Source organism: Takifugu flavidus, chromosome 5, assembly GCF_003711565.1.
Source record: "Takifugu flavidus isolate HTHZ2018 chromosome 5, ASM371156v2, whole genome shotgun sequence".
Classification (NCBI taxonomy): Eukaryota; Metazoa; Chordata; class Actinopteri; order Tetraodontiformes; family Tetraodontidae; genus Takifugu; species Takifugu flavidus.
Genome location: NC_079524.1, coordinates 6,058,461 through 6,086,452, shown reverse-complemented (window position 1 = coordinate 6,086,452; position 27,992 = coordinate 6,058,461). Strand labels below are relative to the sequence as shown.

General features: G+C 44.2%; 3 protein-coding genes across 7 annotated transcripts; all 3 read right to left on the bottom strand.

The window, feature by feature from the left end:
• Window positions 1-15: 15 nt before the first annotated feature.
• tpcn1 (two pore segment channel 1) lies at window positions 16-8,136 on the bottom strand. Of its 2 annotated transcripts, XM_057033081.1 has the most exons (26): window positions 7,432-8,136; window positions 5,240-5,373; window positions 4,912-5,088; window positions 4,715-4,828; window positions 4,511-4,641; window positions 4,292-4,380; window positions 4,136-4,170; window positions 3,997-4,055; window positions 3,694-3,793; window positions 3,466-3,582; window positions 3,236-3,360; window positions 3,097-3,145; window positions 2,945-3,008; window positions 2,814-2,858; window positions 2,682-2,738; window positions 2,545-2,598; window positions 2,378-2,450; window positions 2,188-2,295; window positions 1,939-2,100; window positions 1,710-1,825; window positions 1,578-1,624; window positions 1,403-1,471; window positions 1,185-1,281; window positions 862-1,001; window positions 699-779; window positions 16-620 (listed from the first exon to the last, which is right to left on the bottom strand). In XM_057033081.1, the coding sequence occupies exons 1-26, from the start codon at window positions 7,520-7,522 to the stop codon at window positions 477-479; spliced, it is 2,478 nt and encodes an 825-aa protein (XP_056889061.1). In that variant the 5' UTR covers window positions 7,523-8,136; the 3' UTR covers window positions 16-476. The 2 variants fall into 2 exon arrangements, 1 of the variants encoding a protein (XP_056889061.1); XR_008950605.1 differs by lacking the exons at window positions 16-620; window positions 699-779 and having other exon boundaries at window positions 874-1,001; window positions 1,403-1,497.
• A 311-nt stretch (window positions 8,137-8,447) lies between these two features.
• Window positions 8,448-11,212, bottom strand: LOC130525862 (coiled-coil domain-containing protein 42-like). 2 transcript variants are annotated; one of them, XM_057033083.1, is made up of 7 exons: window positions 10,824-11,212; window positions 10,617-10,746; window positions 10,235-10,327; window positions 9,982-10,173; window positions 9,454-9,675; window positions 9,217-9,375; window positions 8,448-9,126 (listed from the first exon to the last, which is right to left on the bottom strand). In XM_057033083.1, exons 1-7 carry the CDS (start codon window positions 10,859-10,861, stop codon window positions 9,043-9,045), a joined length of 918 nt encoding a protein of 305 aa, XP_056889063.1. In that variant the 5' UTR covers window positions 10,862-11,212; the 3' UTR covers window positions 8,448-9,042. The 2 variants fall into 2 exon arrangements, with proteins under 2 accessions (XP_056889063.1, XP_056889064.1); XM_057033084.1 differs by lacking the exon at window positions 10,617-10,746 and having other exon boundaries at window positions 10,786-11,210.
• Window positions 11,213-17,146: 5,934 nt separating this feature from the next.
• On the bottom strand, window positions 17,147-27,604 carry LOC130526372 (T-box transcription factor TBX5-A-like). Of its 3 annotated transcripts, none has more exons than XM_057033984.1 (9): window positions 27,421-27,604; window positions 24,280-24,450; window positions 23,926-24,020; window positions 23,647-23,766; window positions 22,716-22,863; window positions 22,125-22,277; window positions 20,755-20,846; window positions 19,491-19,738; window positions 17,147-19,240 (listed from the first exon to the last, which is right to left on the bottom strand). In XM_057033984.1, exons 1-9 carry the CDS (start codon window positions 27,457-27,459, stop codon window positions 18,654-18,656), a joined length of 1,653 nt encoding a protein of 550 aa, XP_056889964.1. In that variant the 5' UTR covers window positions 27,460-27,604; the 3' UTR covers window positions 17,147-18,653. The 3 variants fall into 3 exon arrangements, with proteins under 3 accessions (XP_056889964.1, XP_056889965.1, XP_056889966.1); XM_057033985.1 differs by having other exon boundaries at window positions 24,304-24,450; XM_057033986.1 differs by lacking the exon at window positions 27,421-27,604 and adding an exon at window positions 25,043-25,507.
• Between the last annotated feature and the right edge of the window lie 388 nt (window positions 27,605-27,992).

The following is a 27,992-nucleotide window of genomic DNA, read 5'->3' as shown; positions in this document are numbered from 1 at the left end:
CGAAGGAAACATACATTAACAGTTTGAGGAGTTTAATAAAATTCCACTTCGACTAATTACAGAACAGGAAGTTATATAAAAGTATTTTCTGTTAGGTACGAGACACATCATATTGGTGTTAAAATGGAGCGTTACTTTCAGTCTTAAGAGGGCTTAGTCTGCGTGTTAATACTGATCATTATGCGCCAGTGAACTAAGGCATCGGGTGTAAGTTCTAAAATACATAATAGGTCACAAAAGGCCTACAGCAGTACACGTATAGTACACAGTATACTGTAGTAAAGCTCTCTGGTTCTAATTACTGCAGTCTTTACACTGTTCGTGACGCCTGGTGGGACACACGGCTGTACTGACAGCTCCAGGATGGGCTCATCTCTTACTCGGCTTGCTCTGTGTTCAGTCCAAAAGGCTCCAGAGTGTCAGAGGAACATAAAATACACCTAGAGGCGTGAGGAGTCCAGACTGCTGTGACGGTGTTAGTTGATGCTGTGAGGTTCAGTCTGTGAGTCGAGTCGGGGCTCTAGGAAGGAAGACGGGTCAGGGGCAGCATCTCCTGGATGTGGCTGGAGGCTTTGGTCTTGCTCAGGAAGGCTCTCCCTTGAATACTCAGTGTACCACTCCTGAATAATGAAGGTGTGGAACAGAATCAGAGTATGATCGACTAAACCATCAGTTACAGACTGCCTTGATTTTCTTACCTGTATCTCCTCCTCATACATTTTCATGCTGAGGTCGGTCTTGGTTCTTGACCTACGACCTTGGTACACTAGAGACAAGTGCTGTACACAACACACACCGAAGTGAAAAGCAGGTAAGTAGAAGTTTCATGAAGAGAATGGAGACCTGACTGTGCTATCCTACCCCGCCTCTGTCCATGGCTTGGAGGACACCTTGCAGAGAGCTGATGGAGGACGGTCCTGGACAAATGTGTTTGTAGAACTCCAGAGAGGCCAGAGCTTCATCACGACTCACCTCTACTTCAAACACAATGCCGTTCTCATCTACAATTGCACAGAGGGAGGAGGGAAAAAAACAGATTAGTGGCCGCTTCACAACATGCAGACACACTCTAAACTGAGTAAGTAATGGTGGCTCCAATATATCATTGATTCTTTCCCTTCTCCAAGTCTCTACCTCAGCTTCAACTTAGCAAACCATTTGAAATCTAATAAAATCCATCCCACCCTCTGGTTTCTCCAGCGGTTCTCGGTTCTTCCGACTGTAATTCATGCGGAAAACGAAGGCATCCAGAATAAAAGCCACAATAATGGTCATCACCACCTGGAGAGTGAACGGTCACAATATCAGTGACGCACATGGTGGCGTTCACAAGCATCAACGCAAACGTTTACAAAATAACATCAAAACCACAAAAAGGACAGTGAAATTTCACAGCCCTCACCATGGTAACTATATAGAAGGTCATGAAATACAGCCGGCTCCAGTGATTTGTCATAGAAGTAATTCCTTCCTGTTGGGAAATAAACACAGCAGCAGCTGAACAGCGCCCCCTATTGATCAGCGCCATCTCCAGAATAGTGAGGGTCAATATGTGAATGTAAATATTTGGATCTTACCATGGTGATGTACCAGTTATTGACCACAGTCAGCTCAAACAGAGTCACTGCAAAGAAACAGGACATTTCACCGAGGAAAACATAAAACGCACAAATATGACACCCCAAATAGGTTTGAAATCCACTCCTCACCAAAGCTGCTAAGAATGTGGTTGAAGTTATTGAGATAATAGTAGCCTTCTTCTAACACAGTTTTGTTCCCAATCGTTTTGTTGACCTGTTTGTAGGACTCTGCCACTGTGCTGCCGCTGCGAGAAGACAAACGAAATGGAACAAACATCAAATATTTAGCAAACAGGTGTGTAATGGTAAATCAGCTCATATGCAGCAATGTGCTTAAAACTGCAGATAATTGGCTCACGTGCAGCAGTTGGGATAAACGACATCAGCAAATAACTCCATTCCAACAATAGCAAAGGAGTAGTAGAAGATGATTAGGGTCAAACCGAGGCTTGCCATCCTTGGGAAGAGCTCGAACATTGTGTCCAGCACGTTACGGTACCTCTGCTTAATCTTAAACAACCTGCAAAATTTATTAGCATTTTGCTGACAGACAAAAAGGGATTGAGTGTATTCTGCAATCATGTCAAGAACTGGAAAAGTAATTTACCGGAGCAGCTGAAGCGGTCGGAGGACCACAATGAAATAAAAGGGCTCCATATTGAAGGCAAGAGCGATCAGGCCCAGGAAAGCAAATACTGTCACGGAGAAGTCAAACCTGGACAAAAGGTAAGCGATGCACGTGGGTCAAGACAGCTTAACAGCCGATCATTTAACCCAGGGTTTAGTTTATTACTCACAGATTCCAACCAGAGCTGAAATAAGCCATCGGTCCCAGGCCCAAAAGTTTCAACAACACCTCTACACCATAAACTAATAGGAAGAAGACAAGAAGCCAGCTGAGTGCAGGCAAAGGGCAGTTTTGAGAGTTCGTACGGGAGAGAAAGATGGCGAGCAGCACACTCACTTGTCAGAAAAACAATGTAACTCCAGGGAACAATTTTGAACCCAGAAAATCCATCTGCAAGAGGATAAAGAAGACACATCTGTAGTGGAAAATACTTTCCTCCAGCATTTGTGTTCAGAGGCTACGCAAGATCGTACTGTTGAGCGTGTACGTCTCCAGGAGGATCCACACCCCGTTGATGGCCACCACCACATCTGCAACAGACGAAGGAAAACATTTACCTCAATATCTCAGAAGACAGCAGTGCGAATGTACAGCTTTACACCTACACATGATGTACTGGAAGGCCTTAGACTTCACAAGCAGGTGGATGCCTGAAAGGAGAAAGAAAAGCCATGATAATCAGGAAAGAGTGGTCGATGTGTTGCATTGGGTAAACAGGATTGAAGAGAGTCTGAACCTTTGAAGATGAGGAAGGTTGTGTGGGGAAGGTCATCAAACCAATGTTCTCCGCTGCGTCGTGCCTGAGCCACACACGCAAGTATTGTAGTGAAAAAACATCCCAAAAATAAATATATATTAACTACATGTGACAAATGTGAAGCAACTTACCTTCCATTTAAGACCAGTGACCTGGTAAAACTTATAAAAGTCTTGTATACTAAAGCAGGAAAGAAAAGCCATTTAATTACAATGCTTACAAATGCATCTCTTAAATTATATATCGGACCTTTTAAAGTAAGTGTGTCACCTGAGCATAGGAGCTCCTGATGTGTTCAGAGCTTTATAAGTGAGGAAGCGGTCTCTGGCAGACATACGTGGTCTGTAAAATCTCATCAGACCGTCAAATTGTTTCATCGACACGCCCATCGGCCTCTGAAAGACAACGGCAGCAATGAGAGTAGAGGTGTGACAAAGAAAGCTTGAAATGAACTCACACACACGTACACGCGTGCAGTATACGGAGCAGCGAGGGCCCACCTGTCGGCTCACTAACAGCTGGAAGGCGTGGTCGATGGCAGAGCGTTTGTGAAGCAGCAGAGATTTAAACTTCATCTTCTCCACGTCGTTAAACGTATCGAAAACTACAGCCAAGAGCTACAAGAAGGGAGACAGAAATGACAATGAAAAAAAAAAATCCCTTCAGTCTGACCAGTTTGAACCCATGCTGAGCGCATAACAGGACGGTTTCTAAAAGCCCCACAGTACCAAATTCATGATGAAATAGAGCTCTATGGAGAGGTAAACGATGAAGAACACACAGGACCAGCGGTTCTTGGAGTATGCTGGCATCATCACATCAGGGAAACTACAAAAAAGAGATAAGAAAACGACTCATGATGCTCTAAAGGCAGAATTACAGCCAGCAGAATGCAAGCCTATAAATATAAAAGACGTAACAAGCCACACTGTGCAATTCTTTTTATTAAAAAGTATTTTTGGTAAAATAAATCCCATTTTCAAAGAGTTCTGGAATGAACCAACAGGAACTGAAAGTATTGCTAAACTTACTTAGCTGTGGTCAAGAGCACGAACAGACTGACGAGGCTGTTTTCCAGTGTGCTGAAGTACTGCAGAGCGAAAGACACACACACACACATTAAAAAAACAAGAAGGGAAATAACACAGAGAAAATAAAGAGTCATCATACCGGGTCAGAGGAGTTCGTAGAGAAGAGGCAGAAACCTGGAAGGACAAACACCGAAACCGAAAGACAACAGACTCTTTTATTGTCAGATTTAGCCATTTTTTTAAAATAGAAAAAGCATATAGTATTGGTTGACTTTCAAATAGGGTGTTTTCTTACCTAATATAGCAAATATAACCATGAAGAAAAGCAGCAATAGGAGGATATCAATAAATGGTGGAAGTGACTGGAAGATCTGACGCAAGTTCCTGATTGGAGGAAACACAGTAACTGTTAAACGCTGTTTGTAGGTTTGTTCTCTCCTGAAGTCATTCGGAACAAGCAGTGAGAGTATGAGCACGCTCCACTGTGGCCTCAAATCAAACTGTCCTTTTGTACCTGCGGACGGCACCACAGTATCTGCAGTCCACCAGGAAAATGGGCCTCAGAGCTCGGGTCACTCGCATGTGAGAGGTCTGCCTGATCAGAACCACGATGGCCTCCACAAACTGAAGCTTCAGCACGCACGTCTGCACAGAAGCACAAAATGAGAACCTCTGACTTTTAAACCGTTCAGGAGGGTCCTCATCGTGTGTGCATTACCTTCACCATAGTCCTCTTGTGTCGGATGAAGGTGTGGAAGCCTAACCATCGAAGTTTCATGCATAGCTCGAACGCCACCATAACCAAAGCAAGCAGCTCCAGAGTGGCGTGGACCTAGAGAGGCATCAAACGCTCTTTTGCAGCATATCTCACACGCGTGCGCGCGCATGTGTGTCTGTGTGTGTGGATGCACTCACGTAGACATCCAAACGCAGCGAGGGCACAGCAGGAGCTTCGCAAAGCGACAGCATCATGAGGAGGAGACCGGTCAGCAGCTCCATCATGTAGAAAAGGTGGTTGTGCGCGAACAGGTACGCTGCCAGGGCCTTGGCATTCCGAGGATGGGTGAAAAACTTATCATTGTTCTCTCCCTCCTTTTTGTGGGCACATAAAAACGGCACAAATGTTATTGAACACGCATTTTTTTTTAAAAACATCTGGTAGGTAAAAGATCCATTTATATGAATTTTTTTTTTTAAATGATTAAGACTTTCATTTGCTCACTCTAAATCCAGTTTTTAATACCTGCAGGTAAATAGCTGCCTCTTGGTAGTTCATCTCCCAGCTTTGCTGCAAAGATGCATTTTGGGATCTGTAGTTTTGAGGCCCGGGTGTAGAGACCACAGCATTGTTTGTGATGTCATAGTTGCCATCTCCATCTGGAAAAAAAACAACATAAAAATAAAGAATACAAATAAAATTCAGATTTAATGTAACACTACATCTTTAACGTTAAAGGCAAACGAACGCCCTCGCCTGGAAAACAGAGCATGGTACATTGGATTACCCCTAACAATGCAGCCAAGCTCGAGCTGAGAGCTAAGGGAGGAGATCACCACTGGACTCTCATCATAGGTCAGATCACTATGGAAACCAGCCAGCTGCCCACATAAGCACTCCATTAATCAGTCTGGATTTGTCAGTCTGTCTCAGCTGCGTTAGTTAAATAAGATCCCTGAAGTCCACAGCATGCAAGCGGCCTCCTCTCATTCACATTATGGGATTCTCATTATCCCAGCACCCACACACATCTGAAGACACACGGCCAAACATTCCAGATGCAAACTCCAGGAACAGACACAAATCTGCGTCCAAATGAGAGGCCTCACACACCCATATTCATCCACACAAACACAAATACAATTTGAATCCTGCAAATCCTCCTTTAAGAATGGGATTGGTTACGGAAGAATGTTTCTTCCAGTCCTCCTGAGAACAGACAGCGTCACTGACTTTCAGGGTTTTCTGCTGTATGATTGAACTTTGATTCTAGTGTGACAAACCCATGAGAAAGTGCTTTGTTTGCACATCATCCAGTCTATTACCCCTCCCTCCAGCCACAGACAGGATACAGACATGTGTGACCAGGAACACTGGGACTTGCTGGAAGAAGAGTGATTTCTCTCATTTAAGAGCAACAAAGCATCAAAACAACAATTTGCATTGAGTCAAAAGAACAATTGAGAGGACTGGACAGCCTGTGTAACCATCTTAACCCACAGATTAAACCCAGTCCAGCAGCAGCCCGGCTGTTATTCTGAGAGAGCGACAGCGTTTCTGTCCTGTGTGATCTCATCTCCCATCTGCATTTGTATGAGAACAATGACATGTTTAGGGCTGCTTGTGGTCCAAAACATCATGGGTTCCAGCTCACTAAAACACAACAATCACAGCAGTCATGTCTGCCCTCAGACACAAAAAAAACCTACTTCTGCGCTGATCCAAGTGGCCCCTGCCGCCAACGATGAGTATTGACATCAAAGTTCTATCCAGGCATGAGTTTTATAACTGAGCCGTTGCAACAAACGCTTCTTTCTTGCTCTTAGAGGTTTGTAACTCTTTTTTTTTTAGCCCCCAGAGGCTCCAAAAGCAGACAGAAAACAACCCCTCCCTGTTTCCCATTCCAAGATATCTTGTCAAAAAAAAAACCTTGCAGCTTTCCAAGGTAGGGAGAAAGACCCAGTTAGCTCATACACAGTCACAAGGTCACATATAGAGTGAGACATTGACAGGCATGCTGCCCACGGGCACCATAAAGGGGCTGATGGAGGCCCGCTCTGCTGAGGCAGCAGTCTCCATCTGGATCATTTTGCCGCGCATGCACAAGGGTAGATGGATTATTACGGCTGCGCGGATGCATGGATAACATACATGTAATAGCATACAGTCACACTCGGTCCTGGGAAACGATGGAAGTCATGTGACCTACATATGCAGCAGGTCCGCGTGATAGCTGCCTGTCAACAACATTCAAAGCTTTCAGACAGAACATCCGGTAAACAGAGCAACACAAACATACCGCAGTTGACAACAATAGTTGCTGGGCAACGTGCTGCTTGTATATGAGCCACAATATTTCCATGAAAGCATACTTTAAACAAACTACCCCGGATCCTCTCGTCGTTGGAGGGAAATCAGCGTCTGCTTCTCATTTGGTTAAAAGTAAAACAACTGAGAGGATTTAGATGGCTTTACGAGGTGTGTTTTGCTCACGGTATGTCATTAAATGGGGTTCAAAAGGCAACAGCTCCACTTGTTGCAGTTAAAAATGATCAGAAAGTTGCGGCCAACACCCTCCCGGTTAAAAGGGTTGTAATTAGCCGGTTCGGTTCGAGACATTCGGCGTAGCACCAGCGCGCATCTCGATTGTACTGTATCAATAATATTAATAATATCAATATAACAAGAAGGGCTGGAAGATGAGAGGACAAACTTACTTTCGTCCCTCCGCTCAGTGTCCTCGTTAAGCAGACCGCTGTTTGCTTCGTCCCAGGTCAGGATCAGAGGTACATCGTCGTCAGGCTCCATAGTCACGCATAACCGTCTTCTGACAGCCTTGATTTGCTAAAGTTAAATTACAACTGGCCTAACAGCTGCTGCTGCTAGCTGAATAAGTGCATGGTTGGTGTGCAAGCTGCAGGACGAATGTCCGAGTGCAACCCCGGTGTTTAACGCCTATGCTACCAGTCGCGTTAGCTGACACAACCGGACAGTTTGTGCCTGGCGTTAAAATGATCACTACAAGTTAGCACTTAAGTTATGTGTGGTGGCCTCATATGTCAGAAACACATGAGATTGTATCTATAGTGCATAAAAAAATTCTAACGACAAAGTATTTTTGAGCATCACAGAAGGTTTTGGGGATTGTGTCGTCACAGCGCTGCGCAGTCAGTGATATCCAGCCAAGCTAACAGACACAGACAGGCTGCGTCCGTCACAACATCATCTTTTCAAGGCGCAACCTTGGATCAGCGAGAGAAGATAAACAATAGCGCTGGGGTTCCAGTAAGATGAGCACTGTCTAGAACTTGGGTCATAGATGAATCTACATCCATGAGCAATACTCGACCTTAAACCATCTCTAATATCTCTTGTTGCTGCGTGGAAGCTCCAGATTTCAGCCGCATCGCACAGTAATTTACGACATTGAATCGATTTACGGCACACGTTGGCATTTTCTCAAAATAAAAGTACATTTGTTCATTCATTTGTAAGTTAATTTGATTGCATGGAAACACTGAAATCAGATTTAATCATTTCCTACTTACCTTAAAATTTGAGGTATTTTATAAATATATACATTTTTAAACACTTCAGACACAAATTAACTATCTAGCTTAGGAAGGACCTTAATAAAACAAACATTGTAATAATGATAACAGCAATAATAATGGCAACAATAATAATAATATTACACAAATAAAGGGTGCTTGTTAGAATGATTTACAAATGGTTACTCAGACAGGTTGAGCTTTTATTTAGAAGCTACGCATATCCTGTAAATGCTTTAAGTTTCAGAACGCACTAAAGGCCAACACATTATACAAACACGGTCTGTTTGATTACCTCAGAAACTTTTCAGCATCTTGAAGCTAAAAGTGCTCATTAAAACGAGTGAAATTTATCAAAGTTCCACAGGGCGGCAGTAGAGAACAATACAGCAACAACACGGTCAATTTTGTATTTTGGCAATAACACATCAAGTGATAGCCAGGAATTAAAATATTCATCAAATAAGCGATTCCTGACTTTGGTGCTATAAAGTACTTTAAAATAATTACAGAAATAAGACAAACTAATATAACCAATGTTGGCACATATTTGTTAAACAAATATGATTATCTAATAAACCTGTAATTAAGACACATTAATAATGACATTCTTTATAATTACACATGTAGTTTTGCAACAGATGTTGCATTTTTAGGCCAATTGTCATTGTATTTGTGCTTAAAATTGAGTTAACCCATTTTTATTAAATGTACCAACTGACCAATTTTGGATGTGATGATCATTGAAGATTGATCCTTGTCTCCAGAGCGAATGTGTTATTTTGTGGCCTTTTTTATTCCATTTTGTTCTCTCAACAGTTTTGTCCATGCAAGAGAGTAATCATGTACAAACATCTTGACCTTAACGAAGAAGAGAAGAAGGAAGCTGTGAACATCAAGCAGTGCACCGATTATCATGCATTTAGGTCGGCACTGTACAGGAACTCATACCTTGTCCAGCTGTTTCTCTGTTTCCGCCAGATCCACAATTTCTTCTTCTTCTATCTTGTCCTTGATCAACTCATACAGGTTGAGGCTTACCAATTTAGTTTGAACCAACATGAGTGTTTTCTTTGCTGAGGCTTCCAGAAGGTGGTTCCACTTGCTCTCCTGTATTCAGACAGAGAGAACTGAATGTCAACCTTCAACCAGCATCTGATGGGACTCTCCAATAGACTTTACTGATACCCATGTCAGAGTTTCGGAGCACATCTCATCCAATTCCCTGTGGAGCCGGGACAGCTGGACGTTCATGTGTAGGGATGCTAAGTGGTGCTGGTCTTCCAGGGTTTGCAGAGCCTTTTTCCTGTTGTCCACGTCTTTCTGTGCACTTTTCTCCTTTTCAGAGAGCTGCTCTCTAAGGTGAAGGAGGTTCTCCACATGATCCATGAACGACTGCGTGTCTTCAAACTGGACACATGCATACAAACACGCGTTCATTCCACCATCCCACCAGTGGATTAATTAATGTTGGGAAAATAAAATTGCACTATCTATGGGTTTGGTAAATCAAAGTCACCAACACCAACTCCCCTTGCATAAAGTCTCCATGTGCACAACCACTGTATGATTTTATCTGCATTGTATTAAAAGTCAGCTTTCAAAAAGATCAGTTGTGATTAATCCGATCCATTTCATGATGTAATTAGTAAATAAATTGGTCAAAGCATGAGAAAATAGAGCTAAAGGAATATATGATTTTCAGTCCTGCAGTACCTTTGTCATTTTGACCACCTCCTCCAAAAAGTCTCCATACCGACCGTGTCTCTGGACCTGCTGCTGCAGCCGCTGCTGCTTCTGCACCAGCTGAACACGCCGCTCTTTCAGTCCTTGAACGGTTGCCTCCTTTTCACGGCGCTCCTCCTGCTGCTTCACTGCTTTCAGAGTCACTTGTTTAATATGATCATCCTGCAGAGATCGACAGAGATTTAGCACGATAGAATTCTGAGGATTAAAAATGGTGTGATACCTTGATGAACATGTGGACTCCTTGACTGAACTCCTCCAACTCCTCAACCTTTTTCTGCAGCCTCTGCACATGCTGATGCAAGTTGTCCAACGCCTGCAGCACAATGATGCATTAGCACAACAATCGAAAAGAAACCCAAATGTAATCAGGGCGCTTTTATCTTTCACGCTTTTAACATGTAGAGAGAGAGAACACATATAATAAAGTACGTTATTACTAATACAGTTTTTTGGCAGCACAAAAGTTCTTAAAACACACTTTAGAGAACACTATAGCTTTGTTATTGTGGAGAAGCGTTGGTCTTAATGCCATTTTCATAATTCACTCAGGAAGCATCCGTTCTACAGCCCCCGGCTACTGAGAGCTGCTGCTCCATCCGCACCAGTTTGCGCTCCTGCGCCTTTGCCTCCAGATCGTCCATTTCCCGACGTTTCTTCAGTACATCAGACACGATAGAAGCCACGTATGACTCCATTTCTGTTAGATCACCACTCTCCCCCGCAGGCCAGCTCCTGTTTACGCACAGACGTGGCAGAAACTTATTAACCTACCATTGATCGCTGGCATTGATCCTGACTCCGGGACTTACGCAGGGCCCTGCTGCTCTCGGACTCCCCCAGACGCCATCAAACTCTTCTGTTGCAAGTTTCTCTACGATTCTGCGCGATTTCCAGCTGGACACTTTCTTCCTCCTAGTGTAATAACACATTTGTTGGACTCTTTTCGTCTTGTCTCCATGGTAACACTTAACAATGGACTTGAACGCGCAATCTGACGTTTTATTGAAATGTGAGAGCTGTAATGATACTTGCCCAATATAGACGGTAATATACACATATAAATGTTTGTAATCGCGGATACACACTATTTGTAATGTTTTTGCTCTATTTGGACTCAGATGTTATGTAAAAATGTTGACAGGATCCACTTTGCTGACGCTGCCATATTTGTACAGTAGCCTAGAGTGGACAAACAAACATGAACACCAACTTTACTATTGAAAAAGTCAATTCCCAGCAGTCACCTTGTATGTATGCTAGACATCTTTATGCTTTGGAGTTTCAGGTTCCAGCCTTAGTTTCGCAGCTGCCCAACTGGAAGGCATCGTTCTGCAGAAGTATTTACATTGATTATTAATGCTGCATAAAGAGCTTAAGTGGCAAAATAAATTTAAATATGTATCACCTCTAAAAGGCCTAACCCTAACTCTGACCCCAAACATGCTGTGGTTGCAGGATTTTTACAAAAATGCATTTTTCACACATTTCAAGCGTGTGCACCTGTGCTCCTATGGAGCCAGATGCTGCATTTGCATCCAAATCCAACAGAAATGTGCCATAAATGACAAAATGTTTCAGTACTACACAAAGGCCCGAGATGGTTTATTTCAACCCGGCAGCCATTTGCCAGCATTAAACAGGATTTGAGGTTAGCGTTCAAGTCTCAGATAACATTTAGGTGTGTGACTCTCTAACTGCTGCATTCTGAGCACTAAATATCATAGACAAAGAACCTGTTTAAAACAAGATCAGGTCATTCTGGACATGTTCATGGAGTGGAACGGAACATTAAACACCTAAAAAGAAAACCTTTATAGACAAATGTGGTGAGTGGACCACAGTAACGATGATTAAATGCAGCTAGTAAATTTTATGGAGATCTGGAGCTCAGAGTCAACATGGTTATAAAATATCTAAAGTTTTGACAGAGACAACAAAGTTGACAGTGAGATCCACCAAAAAAAACAGGGGAAACACAATTTCAAGTTCAGCAATATCACAAAATAATGATATTTAAGATGGAATATCTTGTCATCACCTTCTGGAAGCTGCTTGTCCTCAGTGGTGCCGTGAGGTGACGGCGGTAGGCGACATTAATGGAAGTGTTATGTGGTGGTGTTTTGGGATGATAATTGCCAGGTGTGGCTCTGATGGTGAAAGCACCAGAACCAGAAAAATGCATCTGTTCCGACTGTATCCTCATGCGCACTTGCTGCACACACGCGCGGCACACACACTTGACATGAGCCAGGAAAGGGGAGAGGACGACAGCAAAGAGGCAACATGGAGAGGCAGTGAAGGGGAAAAACAACAACACAGATAGCTGCAGGCGGGAATGCAGCTGTATATATTTTTGATGAATGGACGGCCTGCTAATGGCACGAGCCTGTTATAATAAAAGCATGTTGCATCAGGTGATGGCACGGTGGAGATGGAGACATCACACCCATGTAAACACCCCTTCATAGCTGGGGGGGGGGGGGGGGGGGGGGGGGGTGAGGAGACGGAGGGTAGAGGAAGGCAGAGAGCTTGCGAGGAAAACAGCCAAACAGTTTATTTTGATTAAACTTTAAGTGTCTTTGGGAGCTGGATGTGTGGTTTCTGGGCATCACAAAAGGGAAATGATCCTTTCTTCAGTGACATATTAAATCCAAAGGAATGGCCTTTTTACCGCGAAATCCACTAAATCAAATTTAATGCAGCAGTAGATTAAATGGAGGAAACGCTGTTTCTGCATTAGACTTATTCAGAGATGGAGCGAGCCGTCGTACGACAAGAAGAATTTGATGATTAGAAGCAGAACGTGCCCGTTCTTGCATCGCCTTCAGTAGGAGACCTGCGTGTTTATGAAACTGTCCCTAAGTGTGTTTACAGAAGTGTCTGAATGTAGTTTTGCCTGTGGATTATTAGACTGGGCACAAAGTCAAAACCCCTCTTTCCTCTGACACGTTCGCCACACAGACCAGAGAAGAAAAGCGTGCTGCTGTGTCATGCATCAGCATGATTAACACACACTCGAAATCCACTGTAGAATGTATATATGACCCTTAATGCTATGGAAAAGGGAGAAAGTGATGCTTTTAATAATATTTAAAGCAAATTTTCATGACATCAGCTGTTATACATTACTAATGATTGTATACAGTAAAGCATGTGCATCATAGGACTGTAGTTTCTATTTTATTTTATTTCTTGAGTTTGTTAAAGTACTTTTGTATTTGAATGTTTATGTTCTGCAACCATCTTTACCTGCATTTCCACTTTAAGGCACTTTAAACAGACTGCCTTCCTCATTTATCTCCATTTATGAGTGGTATTTTGGGAAGTCTTTAATGTAAAAGAGTTCCCCCACAGCTCGCCTCACACTTGAATGCGCAGGTAGCAAACATCTCCGCATCTATAATTAAAGGTCAACAGGGTGACGCAAACAGATATTGAGAGGAAGTCTGTGTTTATGCTAATGCCTTGTCAGACAGAGAGGCCACCGAATCTCTGACACCATCTATTAATGATGAGATAGCATCGCAGAAACGCACCGAGCACGACCCAAACAATGCTGCTCCTGGCAAACAATGACGGGAGGCTGAGCGAGTGCTGCACGCGTATCTTTAGGGAGCGTATGAATGGAGCTGTTTGTGTATTGATGTTTGTGTTTTGTGTTTGTCTCACAGCAGTGGCCCTGTCTGGCCTGTTTGCAAACATGCTCGTACATGAGCGGCTACAAGCCTGCCGGGAAGGCCAAAGCGTGGGGAGGTGGGACGCCAGCTTGGGAAGCTAAGGCACTTTGAGGGACCGCTATATGACACATAAAATAATAACTGGAAGTTATGAACGTGACAATGTGTTGAAGATTTTGTTAAATTGTAATAATGTAGACAAATGCAGAGGACAAAAAGGTGAAATCTGTAATTTTGCTCTAAGTTTGCCTGTAACATGGCACATTAAAGTCACTTTGCTGGTCTGCTGTCTGGAGGCTGATCCCCCTCAGAATAAATGTTTGAATTTGGACCATCTCTTGACTAACATGCCTATAGCCTGGCTGTTCTTTGGCTGGGATGTATTAACTACATTTTGATTTGCCTGAAGAAACCAGTTGTGTTTTTACACATTCTGCACACGTGGGCTCTCAATTGAAGACGTTTTGCTTCATCTGACAAAACAACAGTGTTAATAAATGACAGTCCGCAGCATTGTGATCCATCACCAAACAAGTTGGTTCCCAAATAGGCTTCGCCAGATAATGTCTGCCAGTTGTAGGCTAAAAGGACTGAGAACTGTCACCATGAGAACTGTGGCGATGAACCACGGACGGACGCTTTCTGAGAACATCATTTATGTGGTCACAGCTCCATCATTCTGTACACGGCTGCAACTCGGGCAGAACAAAATATCGCTGCTCCTGTAGCTCCTTTGGGGGTCTGTCTGACTGTCCAGTGGGGGAAACAGTCAGTCAGCAAAGTAAAGTCCTGCTGTTAATGATATCATTATGTTGTGTGTCCAGTCTGGACACGCTGGGGACTGGGGTGAGGTCAAGGGGCTATATGTGTAATCTTTTGATTGAATAGGCTGTGTGTGTGTGTGTGTGTGTGTGTGTGTGTGTGTGTGTGTGTGTGTGTGTGTGTGTGTGTGTGTGTGTGTGTGTGTGTGTGTGTGATATTGGCGTGCCTCTCCAGTCCTCCGGCTGTAATCAGATGGGACATTGGCTCCATGACGTCCTGAAGCCCCCCCACACCACCCACTGAGGGGAGCGCCTCTGTTCCTTTCACCCTGTCAAGAATATTTGGCTGCTTTTCTTGGGACCTTGGCGGTCTATTAGGAAGCTTTAAAGCTTTTATTCTTGCTCACATCACCGTGCCGTATTACAAACCTCGATTTCCTCGACGGGGAGAGACGGACGAATCAGGAAGGCGCAAATCTTTGTCCTCTTACATCCAAACATTTCGTTCTCTTTGCTTTATTCTCCCAACTGTTCTAAAAGTGAGACTGCAACATAAGACTGGAAGATAATGCAGTTCCAGCAGGGTGACAGTTCGATGGCTGTCAGATAAACAACCATCACTGATCAGGTTAGTCTGAGCCCTCTGACCCTGGACTAGACTGGCTGCTGTTAGTTTGACCCTTGACCTCTGTCTTTGTCTTTCAGAACGACGCACAGGACAAGCCCGGCTCCTCTCAACACACGCGCGCACACACACACACACACACACACACACGGCCTCTTATCCTTGACAGCTCTTACACTCATATTAAGATCTACTCCAGTGATTTCAGGGCTGTTTCCACCATAAACTCTAATTTAGGTCAGAATTAGCTTGCTCTCAGTCTTGTTACTATTCTATGCTTAACAGCATTAGACCATTCTTGTGGCTTTTAAATAACAACAAGGATGGATAGTGTCATTCAAATAAACCTCCTCCAGCCTACTTTGTTGCACCACATGTAATGGCCAAGCATTCATTGTTTTACATTATTGTCCTGCCATTGTTCTGCCCTCCTCTTACTCACCCATTGTAATTGCAGATAGTAGAAGCTGGTTAAGTATATTAAAATGTGCTTTACAAGCCATGCCTTCCTAACGTAGTGCGATTATCATCATTCTGATTTTTAACTTTACTGCATTAACTCTTTTTTGCTGTCTTTTTTGTGTACCTGTCAATTTTAACTGCCACTGAGGCAGAATACTGTCAGGCCCACGCACAAAAACATAATCAGCTTTACCCATTATGCTTTATCTCAGACCACTTATTCCTCTAAAAGTGGCATCATCAATGCAGGACAGCGCCCAAGTGCACGTTTGCGTATGCTGACGGTAATGAGATCCGCATTAAACCAGTCTGATTGCTTTGAAAAGTGTGCGAGTCTCAAGAGAAATTGCTGCACAGAGCCTTAAAAACAACATAGCAAGACAAAAAGAAACCAAATTCCCCCAAAGTCATTCCATTTTCTAGAAAGACACAAGCTAAATGTGTGACACTTAGAAATGCACATGATAATAGCATGTGTGTGTGTGTGTGGGGGGGGGGGGGTTAGGGGGTCGTTGGGAAGATAATGATAAGCACCACTTAAGCTCTTTGATCACGAGTTCATCAATCTAGTGTCCGTCTGAGAAAGTCTTCGAGCAAACGCTCTCTGTTTAATATTACTTTAGCGTTTCAGCCAGAGCTCCGTTCCTTCAGCCACCCTCCACACACACAGCTCAGCTCACAGCTCTGTTACTGTACAAGTGAGCATAGGGGAACTGAGTTGTGTTATTCATCTTCGGAGTGTATGCCTCCCCCCACGTGGGACCTCTTTCCGCTCCCCCCCTCCTCATCTTGGCCTGAATTTGTCTGGAGACGAGGGGTTAAGGAGGAACAGACCCAGCGAAGGACTGCCTGCTTAACCTCTGACCTTATGGTGTATGAAAAAGAGAGAGAAAGGAAAGAGAGGGAAAGAAATGGACTTAACAGCCGTCTGAATAAACCTGTTCGTGCCGAGCTCCTTTTCCCTCCTCTCTCCCCTCCCACAGAAGGCCTGCGTTGCATCTGCAGGTGTAGGATGAAACCGGGCCGACTTTGTGGAGCCGTCAGGAGGGAGGAATGAGAGTAATGAGGATTGCTCTCATGTGTTGCCGGCGGGACCACCAGCAGCCCATCCCCACCTTTGTTTCTCCATCATCCTGGCAGCGTCGGCCCCTCTGTGGGCAGCACGTTGTCAGTGAGGGCGTCCAGCTGGTGGAGACTGGAGTAGCCAAACAAGCTGTCACAGATAAGAGGAGGTGGACAAGGTATGTGCAGCAGCCCAGCACCCACACGGCTCTGAGTGCTGTGTGGGTGCTGGGCTGCACGCTTGACACCGCGGGCTTCATCATACATGATAGGACAGCAGATGACACACTGGTACAACAATACTCGCTACATCATGGGAGACTTTTGAGGGGTACATCTGCTGATTGTTTTCAGGCCCCGCATGATTCATATATTAAGACTGATAAACTGCAGTGCACTTAAAGGAGAATCCCAAGGTGCTAAACATAACCCCACTGGGAATGTTAATAGTGAGTATCTGGTGGTGTCATGCGGAGAGCACTTCAAATCACAACAAATCCCACAACCAGCAGCCGCTTACGCAGTAAACAAGCAATCTAAAGCCATTTCTTAGATAAATTTGTCTTTATTATCATGACAAAAAAAACAACTTTTTATTGCCACTTTGAGAGATGGAGACAAATCAGGACAAAACCAGACAGTTTTGAATAAAAACATCAGCTTTCACAAGTTTCACAAACTAGTCTTTACAAATCAAGAGTAATAAATACTGTAGGCAGGTACGAGGTTATAAAAATCTCATTGACGTACACAAATGTTGGCATTCTCCCTCCCTCACACACACACACACACACACACACACACACACACACACACAAATCATAAGATGAGAATCATCTGTCTGGAAATGAGTTACTTGAAATGTCCTAGCAGCATCTCAGATGTTACTGCATGTTAAAATATAAAAAAACAAAAATAAGAAGTGCTGCGTAACGCCAAAATTAATCCAAATATCGGCTTGCATGCCAACAGATCCTCTCCACGGTCGGCTGAAAATGGATAAATAATAAATCTGCAGGTGATTATAACCAAGTTACCAGTATTCGAGATGTTCAGATGTTCCACTGAACATTTAGAAATACAACGGCGAGATAAAAAATAGATTTGGAACATTATGACACTTACAGCTCTATGGTTATGTTTACTGAGAAGTCCTTACATGTCAATGTTGGATTCATGAATAATTCAGAAAACAAAAACACAGACACGTTTTCACACTCACACACACACACACACACCACACACACACACACACACACACACACACACACACGACATGTTGCACTCCAACTCTGTCTTGTCAGCTCACAATTAAACAGAGCTGCACACTCATTGGATGAACATCCACTGAACAGGAAAGGCTGATTGGTCAGCCGGAGGTGACCGAGAGGACAGCGGTCGCTGCGGAATAAGAGTCCTGCGTTTACCCAGAATGCATTGGAATTGTGTTTAAAGGTCCTTCGGCCTGTAGCGCGATCTAAACTAGCTGTTTATCTCTGTGGTGCAGCGCTTGCAGCTATCACCGCCTGTCTCATTGGACTTACGCTCAGAGCATGGTTGAGCTGAGCTGACATAGGTTTTACATACGGACGTGCACACGCAGACGGCCCGTGCCATTTCTCCTTCACTGATACTGAACGCGGAGCTGCGCTTTGCTCCGGGAAAGTTAAAATAGACTCACACCTCTGGCTCAGGGGTGCTGTGAGAGTTTATTTTGATCAGTTTTGGTGGTATTACCTGTCTGAGAGCAGGGTCATTATTTACAGCTTCAAAGAGGCGAAGGAGGAGGAGGAGGAGGAGGAGGAGGAGGAGGAGGAGGGGGGAGTCATTGGGAGGAAGGCAGGCTTCACAGTGCAAACACTTGCATGGTATCAGTCATGGGGTCACAGGAGAAGGATGTTGTCATAGTTGCGTTCCTCAGATGTCTTTCTGAGATGTCTGATGTGTCCAAAATCAGTTTGTTTTTTAAATCCGGGGGGGAGAACATGACGAAGAGACAAAAATCACACTTGTCACCATTATTTCACAATCAGGAAGCTGGTCTTCTTCCTTTTAAGAGGCTGCACTCCATTCAGGGACGGCACACCTCACCTGGGTATTTGTCTCTAGCGTGTGGTACAGAGGCGGGGACGGGTTGGGTGTATACCGAGGATATTCTCTGAGTGGGGGGCTGAGCTGCCTGCTGTGGATATTTTGAGAACTTTGAGATGGAGGTCCGGCGCTCTGGTTCTGGTAGGTATCGTGGGTGTTGTGATCTTGCTGAGGCGGAGAGCTCTGGTGGGCCACGGCGCTGACACGAGAGCCCTGAGGACTGGAGCTGTAGTGAGGATGAGGAGTATAAGGTGGGTAAGGGTCCACAGGGGTCATGGCAGGTGGCAGCGGGCAGCTGTAGGACCAGGATGGGCCATTGAGTTCCTCCAGCCTGGGCTCAGAGCCGGCAAACATGCACGCCTGACGCCCCACGTCTGGGCTGTAGGCAGAGTCGGCGAAAGCTAGGGATGGATTACCGGAGAGACCAGGAGGTGGAGGGGGAGGAGGGTAGGAGGAGGGGTGATAGTAGGAATCAGACTCGCTCGGTGAGCTACCAGGGAAGAGCTTCTTGTACGGATGGTGGCGAGTTCCTGAAGAGCAGCTGTCTGCTACAGGAGACACAGAGGAAGCAAGATGGAAAAATATAGAGGCTGGACTCTTTCAGCATCTTCAAAATGAAACTCCAATTTTGCCTTCATTTTCCTATATATTATACTTCACAGGTAAGGCAGTGACCTGAGCCTTCTTCTGAAAATAATGTTCAATCTTAAGACGTAATTGAATCTTGGTGACACTTCCCCTTTAGAAATACAGAATGTTTTTGTGTGTATATTCTTTAAAACCGCTGTGACCTCCTACCTTTCCTCTCGGGACAGTGGTACACAGGTGACAGCTGGCTGTGCTGCAGGTGAGGGCGAGGCAGGATGTAGGGGGCGGCGCTCAGCAGCTCCTGGGGGCTGCTGCTGTTCAGACTGTTGTCACAGCTGTAGGGAGACCCGACGCAATCTGGGGAGCGCCGCAGAACCCGACTGTCCCCACCAAATGGGCTTCCAGTGGGACACGCTCTCTGACGGCCGGCAGTACGGGGGACCACCGGGAAGTCCTTACTGAGGCATTAGAGGAGAAGCTCTCATTTTTACTTGTTTTATATTGAGGAAAAAATAAAGAGTCACTGGCAAAATAAATTAGGAACAAAAATCTATTTAGTAATCTAATTTTATTTTATTTGCCCACACAATTGTGAGCAAAATTATCAGAACTACTTCAAAGAATACCTGAAGTATTCATGCAAATGACGATTACTGACTATTAATTTTGACTCAGTGACGATTTTGTAATAGCTTCTTGTTGCTATGGTTCCTGAATCTCTGCAGGTATTCGTTGACATTCAATCCTGCCTGATTTCCTCTTTCCTCTCCTTTTCTCCTGTCTTTTAATTCCCCTCGACCTCTCACAATCCTTTCAGCTCTGATCTTGTTTCTTTACACGCTGCCCTCTTGATGAACCCTGTGGTATGTGGGGACATCGGGCCGCATCACTCTGACTCTCACTGAGATAGTCAGAGAGAGAGAGAGAGTCAGTGCGGTTGTGAGATAATTCAGTGCTCTAAAAATAAACATCCATCCTCGTGTCACTTCAGATAGACTCAGCTCTCGGCTCTGTTCTCCACCATCCGCAGCAGTACAGCAACACTGCCGAGATGCCTGTGATACAAAGGTCCGTCCTTCCTCCCCTCGCTAATACCCTTTGACGTATCAAAGCCACTAATCTGACTGGTTGAATGAAAGCAAACAGATACCATGCAAGTCCACTAGCACATCAGCTGCGACGTCATCGATGCTCGACGCGTCGAGACTGCTAGGTATCCGCTAGGTGACAGCTTAGGATTCTTTATACACCGTCTCACAGAGACCATATGCTCCCCTTCATAACAGTCATGGCAGATGTCTGCCCACCCGGAGCCAGGGGCCGCCTGTTTTTTGGGGATTTTTTTTTCATTCTAAAAGGACATTTTTTCACAATCCACCTTTCTAAATCAATATTTGCCTGAATTAAGTAGCACACTTTAGGAAAAACTGATTAAATCCACATATAGGCTGTAATCAGGCAACAATGCCCTCACCTTTGCAACTTGGCCATGCGGTGGAGCTCATTGTCGTCGCTGCCTCTGAATCCCTTCGCAAAAGGGTTATTTTCAATCTTCAACTGCGTAATCTGGGCACAGAAATTAGAGCACTCATTTTATTTAGATGCAGATATACACGCACACACAAACACACAAATCCATGCACACGCCGCCACCCCCCTTCTAAAACATGTCTTTCACTGACCGACAGGAAAGAAGTTTACTATTCGTCAGAGGCCCAGCAGACGTTAAAAGCAGCCTGGATGAAGCCGCGTACGGTCAACATTCCTCTGCAGCTGAGGCTTGCAGTGGAGTGGACGCTGTTCTCGCCAGCTGACACAGAATAAACTGTTTATCCCAACAGTCACCAGGTTTAAGGTTTTCAAGCCAAAGCTTTTAGAGGTCCAAACTTCAGAACTTTGATGCTTCTACGTTCCTCGGTGATGCTATGAGGGGAAACCTCTGAAGACATAAACTCAGGCCCAACAAATTCTGAGCCGGTGTGAACACAGATTTTTAGGTTGTCAGATAAAAATGATTTTTAGGGAGAGACTGATCAACGTAATGATGGAAATGCCAGATTTTTAAAATTGAAATTATTTTGCATTAAGGAAAAACCCAACTGCCTCGATGAAAGTTTAATCAATTAACATATATACCTTAACTGTTGGCATAATTTTAAAGTAGTTTAAGGTATACATTCAATTACCAACTATTAACTTGAATTACAGATAAACCTAAAGTCAACTTGTTGCGTTATCGGGAAGCAAGCATTTAAATTCTTTTTTAATTATTTAATAAACATAATTAAGAACGTAGCTCAACAGGTAGCATCTGTACGTTCGATCACAACTTCCTCTCTTTTGCGACCGTCTAATTCGCTCTCATAGCGCCCCCAGCGTCCAGGCGGACACACCGCACAGCCAATTCATCTGGGAAATTCGGGGTTAGTTTAAGCATGTGGCTGGACAAAGTCGTAAGTTTTATTTTTCCGAGAAAATAATCAGGATTAAACTTTGGTTTAGCGCATAAAATGTATAAAAATGATTTGTACACACACACACACACACACACACACACACATACGCATTTTGAAGATTAAAATTGTATTGGTGGACAACAAATAAAGGCAGAAACATCAGAAATACAATCTGAGGCCATGTGGATGTGTGGACACAAGTTTGGGCACAGAGCATCATTTTAAAAAAAAAATAGACAATAATGGGTTTAAATGTTCCTAAATGTTCATCTTTTTATTTGTTCACACCAGACTTTACAATATTTCCCTTTGTTACCGATAATTAAATGATCGAGATAATCCCCCCTCCCATCCCCCGTTTTTTTTTTACGTCCCAAGCTGAACATACCTTGTGGTTCTGGTAGGACGTCACGGCGATGAAGGCCGTCTCGGGGAAGACGTGGGTGCAGAAAGCTGTGTTTTTGGAGCCAAAGCCGTTGTTCTCGTCTGCTTTGACAATGTGGAGACGCGGCTGGTACTTGTGCATGGAGTTCAGAATTATCTACAATGGGAGCGGATGGTTTGATAAAGAGAGAGTGAGAGACCTGCCGTGTTTCCAGAACACCACCACATTCACAGAGGAGATTAAATGAGACGGAAGGCAGAACCACAGTATTCTAGCTATTCAGATTTCCCCACTTTGTGTGCAAGCCACTGACATTTTGATTTACCTGCCCAGAACTATGGTCGCATTTCACATAGAGCAAAAGGTCAAAAACATTAGTGCAGCCTGAACTTCTTTTCTATATAATTTCCATATCATCCATACATATTTATAAAATGTTATTAGTTATTGCAGTAATGTACATCTGGCTAATTTCAAGATGTACTTTATTCATCCCCGTAGGGAAATTGAATTTGGCACTGATAACACTATGCCAATGACCTCTAACCCTCACCACGTGACCAAAGCACCCTACTATTAAAAAGAGAGGCTTACGTGGCCAAAGGGATCCAGGTGGTTGTTGGTGAGCTTCAGCTTCTGGAATGAAACGAGCTGGCGGCTCCAGTGCGCACCGGTAGCGGGAGAGTCTGGGTGCACGTAGAGCCTTCCGGGCATAGCGGGTTCTGCCTTCCCCGTCATCGACCTGCAGGAGAAACGCGGGGCCATCAGAGATCAGCGTGTCAGGGATCGGCAGCCGAGGACAGGAGCGCGCTCATTCCAACCTCCGCGCGCTCCGTTTATCCAATCACGCCACAGAGAGATTCAAAAACATTAAAACGGCCACCGACTCCCAGAAATGTGTGCGGTGCCCGGTTCTTTTCACCGTTTCACAGCAGCAACGATTAACATTTTGCAACCTGTTGGAATGAGGTTCTCTTTCAGCGTTTTAACTTTTAATCAACGGGTTAAATCTGTTTAGATGTGCATCTCCAGAAATGTTTTGTAAAATGTTTTAGTGTCTTGGATTAAAACACATATACACTATATGAAAGCATAATCGCCTAAAAAGACGCGCAAACATTGAGGTTTGAGGAAGGCGCAACCCTCATGGATCTCCACGCGTGATCCATTCGGGTATGCCCCGCAGTTCATCACGCATCAGAAAAGCAGACTTTAATCCCGTCTGCGCCGCTGTCCGCCCAGTGAACCTTCGAAGATTTATCCGGAGGGCAGTAACCGGGGAGAAGTAGGCCGCCCCGGTCCACAAGAAGAACCGGACCTTTGCGCACAGGCAGAAAATAAGCGTAAAAGTAGGAATTATGTAGCAAGGTTGTTTTGTAGGAATTTGAAGTAGGAGAGGGTGTAAAAACGTTGGTTTTGAAAGAGCAGTTCCCTTGCGCCCTGACAGAGTAGACCGGTCCACCGCGGCCTCGACGCTGCCGCTGGTGAAACTTGTGTTTTTGTATCAGTGTTTTAATATACGAACCATTTGTTGTCTGCGAATTTGTAGCGGTGGTCATCTCCAGGAACAATGTCCATGAGGAGTATGTACTTGGTTTTGGGGTTGAGTCCCGTGACCTTCACCTTGTAACCAGGGAACATTCTCCTACAAGGACCAAATCCCCCACAAAAAAAGGAATATATATATATATAAATTTAGTATTCTCCCACCATGACATTCAAACATGGTAAAATAATATTGGAATTCGGGTAAAATGATACATTTAAACAAAATGGGTGCAGAGTATATGACAGTTCCTCCTACCTTCCAGCCTTGGTAATGATCATTTCAGTTCCCACTTCATCAAACTTGGTCCAGAGATCCCTGTCATGAAGGAAAACTTTAATTCCCTCCATCCCCTGTTGAGAGAAAGTCTGGTCAATTACAGATACATCTAAATGCAGAACCTTATTATCTATTTCTTGCAATATTATGATAAACGATTCATATTGATATTATTTATGTAATATGTTTATTTATTTATTTATTTTTAAAAGGGTTTGTATCGTGCCTTAAATTCTGCGTAAATTCTATCGTCGGTAAATTCGTGAGGAAAAATAAATCAACGCATTAAGGATGGGATGAGTTCAGAGCATGTCATTAATAATCAATATTTACAGTCTGATCAGAGCAGGCCAGGACCTGCTGGGTGGAGGTTGTGTGCGGTGAAGCTGGAGAGTTTAAAGCGTAGCTCTGCTTCTCCTGTTTGGTCTCCTTGGGAGAATCCATGCAGTCCGAGTTGGGAGGGTCTGAGAGACCGAATTGGTCCCCTCCGTTAGCCATGTCCCTCTGACACACACACACACACACACACACACACACACACACACACACACACACAATTTCAGTTAAAAACAATTTCCATTCCAACGGCCTGTTTATTCTCCTTTCGTTGTTTCTAATTGTAATGATTTATATTTCCTGGTTGAAAACTCGGTTGTAGCCAAAAAATGCAACCACCGGACAGAACTTGATTCCACCTAAAGTTTAAAAGCCATTAAATCCCGCAGACTGTTTGGCATCTGATATTCTGGTGCTGCTGAAAAGCCGCAAATGATGGTCTCCTCCCTGCACACAGCCTGAGGACAATACCTAACTTGACATCACAGCCTCTCCAGTAACCCCATCACACACCACTTTAATGGACATCCAGTGTAAAGGAACTTGAACTTTGACACTGTTTTGTTTCACGCGTTCCACTGGACGCCCTTTATATCAAACTGTCTGATTTCGTATTGAGTTGGAATGTTGAATAGTTGCAGCCTGCGGTTTTGTGTGTTAAACTACTGTTTAGGGCAGCAGCTAACCGCAGCTTGTATCTGGTGTATAAGTGTGTTTGTATGGCCTGTATATTTTTGGACGGTCTCTTCAAGTGTTTTACCTCAGATGCACTGCCCTGCTCTCCCTGCAGAAAACACTCTCATCCTTTTGCTCTCCGCCTCTCGCCGTTGCTCGAATTTGGGCAAAAATGTCAACATCCAAAGTGTCCGGACTTTTGCGATGCGTTCCTCTAAATATTCATCCCAATCCGAACGTAGCTCTCAGTTATCTCTGGTTTTGATGTGTTTCCATCCATGCGCGCAGACCGCGTCTCCTCCGCGCCGCCGCGCCGCGCCGCGCCGCCGCCGCCGCCGCGGAAGGCTTTTAGGGTCACTCCAAAGCGGATGTGACCTCTCCTCGTTTAAACGGGCGCTCCGCTCGCTTCCCCCTACGATGGCACCGGTGGCCCGATCTGAACCTCCCTTCTGTCAACCGGGCCCTGCAGCTTCAGATGGAGTCCGCCTCAGACGCTCAGCCCTCCTCCCTCTCGCCTTCCCCGCTCTCCCATAGGTCCGCACGGTGCGTTGGTATCTGCAGGCCAAATCACTGCTGTGACACTGGCCAATCACACACACACACACACGCACACGCACACACACACGAGCACGCGCACACGCTGGAGAGGTCCACGCATTTACGCACAAGATTATTTAATTTCTTTTAAAGCACCAACAAAATATAATTCGTTCCCCGTCACTTTGGTGACTAATAAAACAGGTTTGTGTGTACATAAAAGGACAGTAGTGTTCGTTTACAACAATGAATTACACTTAATTACAACCTTTATCCAGGGACAGGATTTATAGTAAACCAGGGATTGGTAATCCGCACAGGGGTGTATTTTAATTTAATTTATCTGAATTGCAGTGAGGGCTAAAACGCGCAATCATTTGTTTTAATGGTGCTGTCCTTAAAAAACACTCATGTCACATTTGCCCCACTCCGCCCCGTTATTGCCTTTGATGACGGAAAAGCATCCAGACACACACAATACGCACAGCTCGCAGCAACCGCACCGCGCATCACTGTGACCAGATTATATAGAACCTGATAACCGGAGACACGCACTGTTGAGGCTTTGAAGAGGTCACCGAGGGGTCAACATGCGCGATCCATCCGCGTGCACGGGCCTAAATATTTTCCTCCAGTTAGCCTCTCGTCATCAACCAGCTAATTTAACGTGTTATTGGTCACAATATGCGTCGAGAGACATAAATGTTAGAACGTTAACCTGCATGCATGGGTACAGCTGCACTGGCTAGCTCATTCAAAATTGAAATGAATAATACATTACATAAATTAGATATGAGAGCAGGGATTTGATAATAATCTGTATTCGGGCACAAATCAGCCAAGAAAGCAGCGCTTACTTCAGATCCTTAGATCCTCGGTGAGAAACCTCCGGTGACCAGCAGCGGTAAACAACAAGAGCGCGCTGTGTGTGTGTGTGTGTGTGTGTGTGTGGTGTGTGTGTGTGTGTGTGTGTGTGTTGTGTGTGTGTGTGTGTGTGTGTGTGTGTGTGTGAGCGTGTGAGTATGTGACAGAGAGCGTGTGCGTATCTGTACTATTATTTTTTGTCAGAAATCACTACTGTATCTGAAAAAATGAGCTAAATCTACGTTTCAAAGAATAAATATGCAGAAAGAAGATTTTAATCTATGATATTAATATGTTTTCACAAACATTTGGTTTCAGCTCAGCAATAAAGTCATTTGATTAAAAGATTATCTGTTTTGATTAATAACGTGTTGATAATTTAACTTTTGTTTTCATGTTTATTTTGAAATGTACGTTTTCTTCGACAGTGAATAATATCTGAGTTCGGAAAAAAAACTACTTTTTTTAAAATTACAAAATGGAAAAATAATAATAAAAAAATGGCATGAGAAACAAATTGACGTTAAATTTTGAATAAATAAATCAGGCTTTTACTCAGCCTAGCTACGTTATATTTACTTTGAAATCGAACACACTTCATATCCCATAAATCGACGACGCAGACCAAATTGGAAAATTAAAAAAATAATTGAGTCCAGAGCCGTAAAGCCAAATTACATTTCTTAGCTCAACGCCACTTTTTAACCCTATTTATCGTGTATTTGTTGAATCAAAAAGGTAAAATCACCAGTTCAATAGCGACACATTCAAAGTAACCTAAACCACGTAAATGAAAACAAACCGAATTTAAAAGTTCTTTTCTTTTTTGTTCTGTCAACCTACTCAAACGCCGAGGTACTTTTTCTAAATTAAAACTGCCATTAAATATGAGGGCAGACACCACAATCACAGTCAAGACAATAACCACACTTTAAATCGTTTTTAGAAATAGATAAAATCCAAACTACTTTTTGTTCAAGTTTTAAAAAGTCGTTTGCGTATTACCCGTAAATCAGAGCCAACCTTACTTTTGCTGGTGTATTGGAAAAGTTTCAACAATACCTGGAATGAGGTGGTGCTGGTGTCGGCCGGACGGCTCATTATGGCCCCATCCTGGCTTCAGCTGACTGGACCCTCTGTTCTCTGTCTGCAGGAAGTGCTGATGGGGTCCCAGACCTCCTGCACTCAGCAGGTCTGTCTCACACACCTCCAGTATGGTCAAAGCGCGCGGTGCGTTTGTGCGTGTGTGTGTTGTGTGTGTGTGTGTGTGTGTGTGTGGCATCATAGGGCAAGGTCAACCCATTTCTCTGCAAACAATCACATCACACAGGGCAAAATACATTCCACTCCCCCTCCCATAACCTCCAGTATGTAAGGTGGTCTGATGTGGGACCGCTGGAGCGGGTGGGGGTTTGGCAGGGGGCCAGCTGGAGGCCTCTGAGGCCAGATGAAGGAAAACCTGTTCCACATTAATATACCTTCATTAAAAGTGGGGAGAGTCCTCCTGCAGACGGGGCCACAAGTTAGACTCTTGTGTGTTCTCTGTATGGTGGTTAGGTGGACCGGATCAAACCAGTTAGTGGTTCAATGGTCGGTTTAGTGGTCAGTTTGTACATCACACATCAACTCTGGAA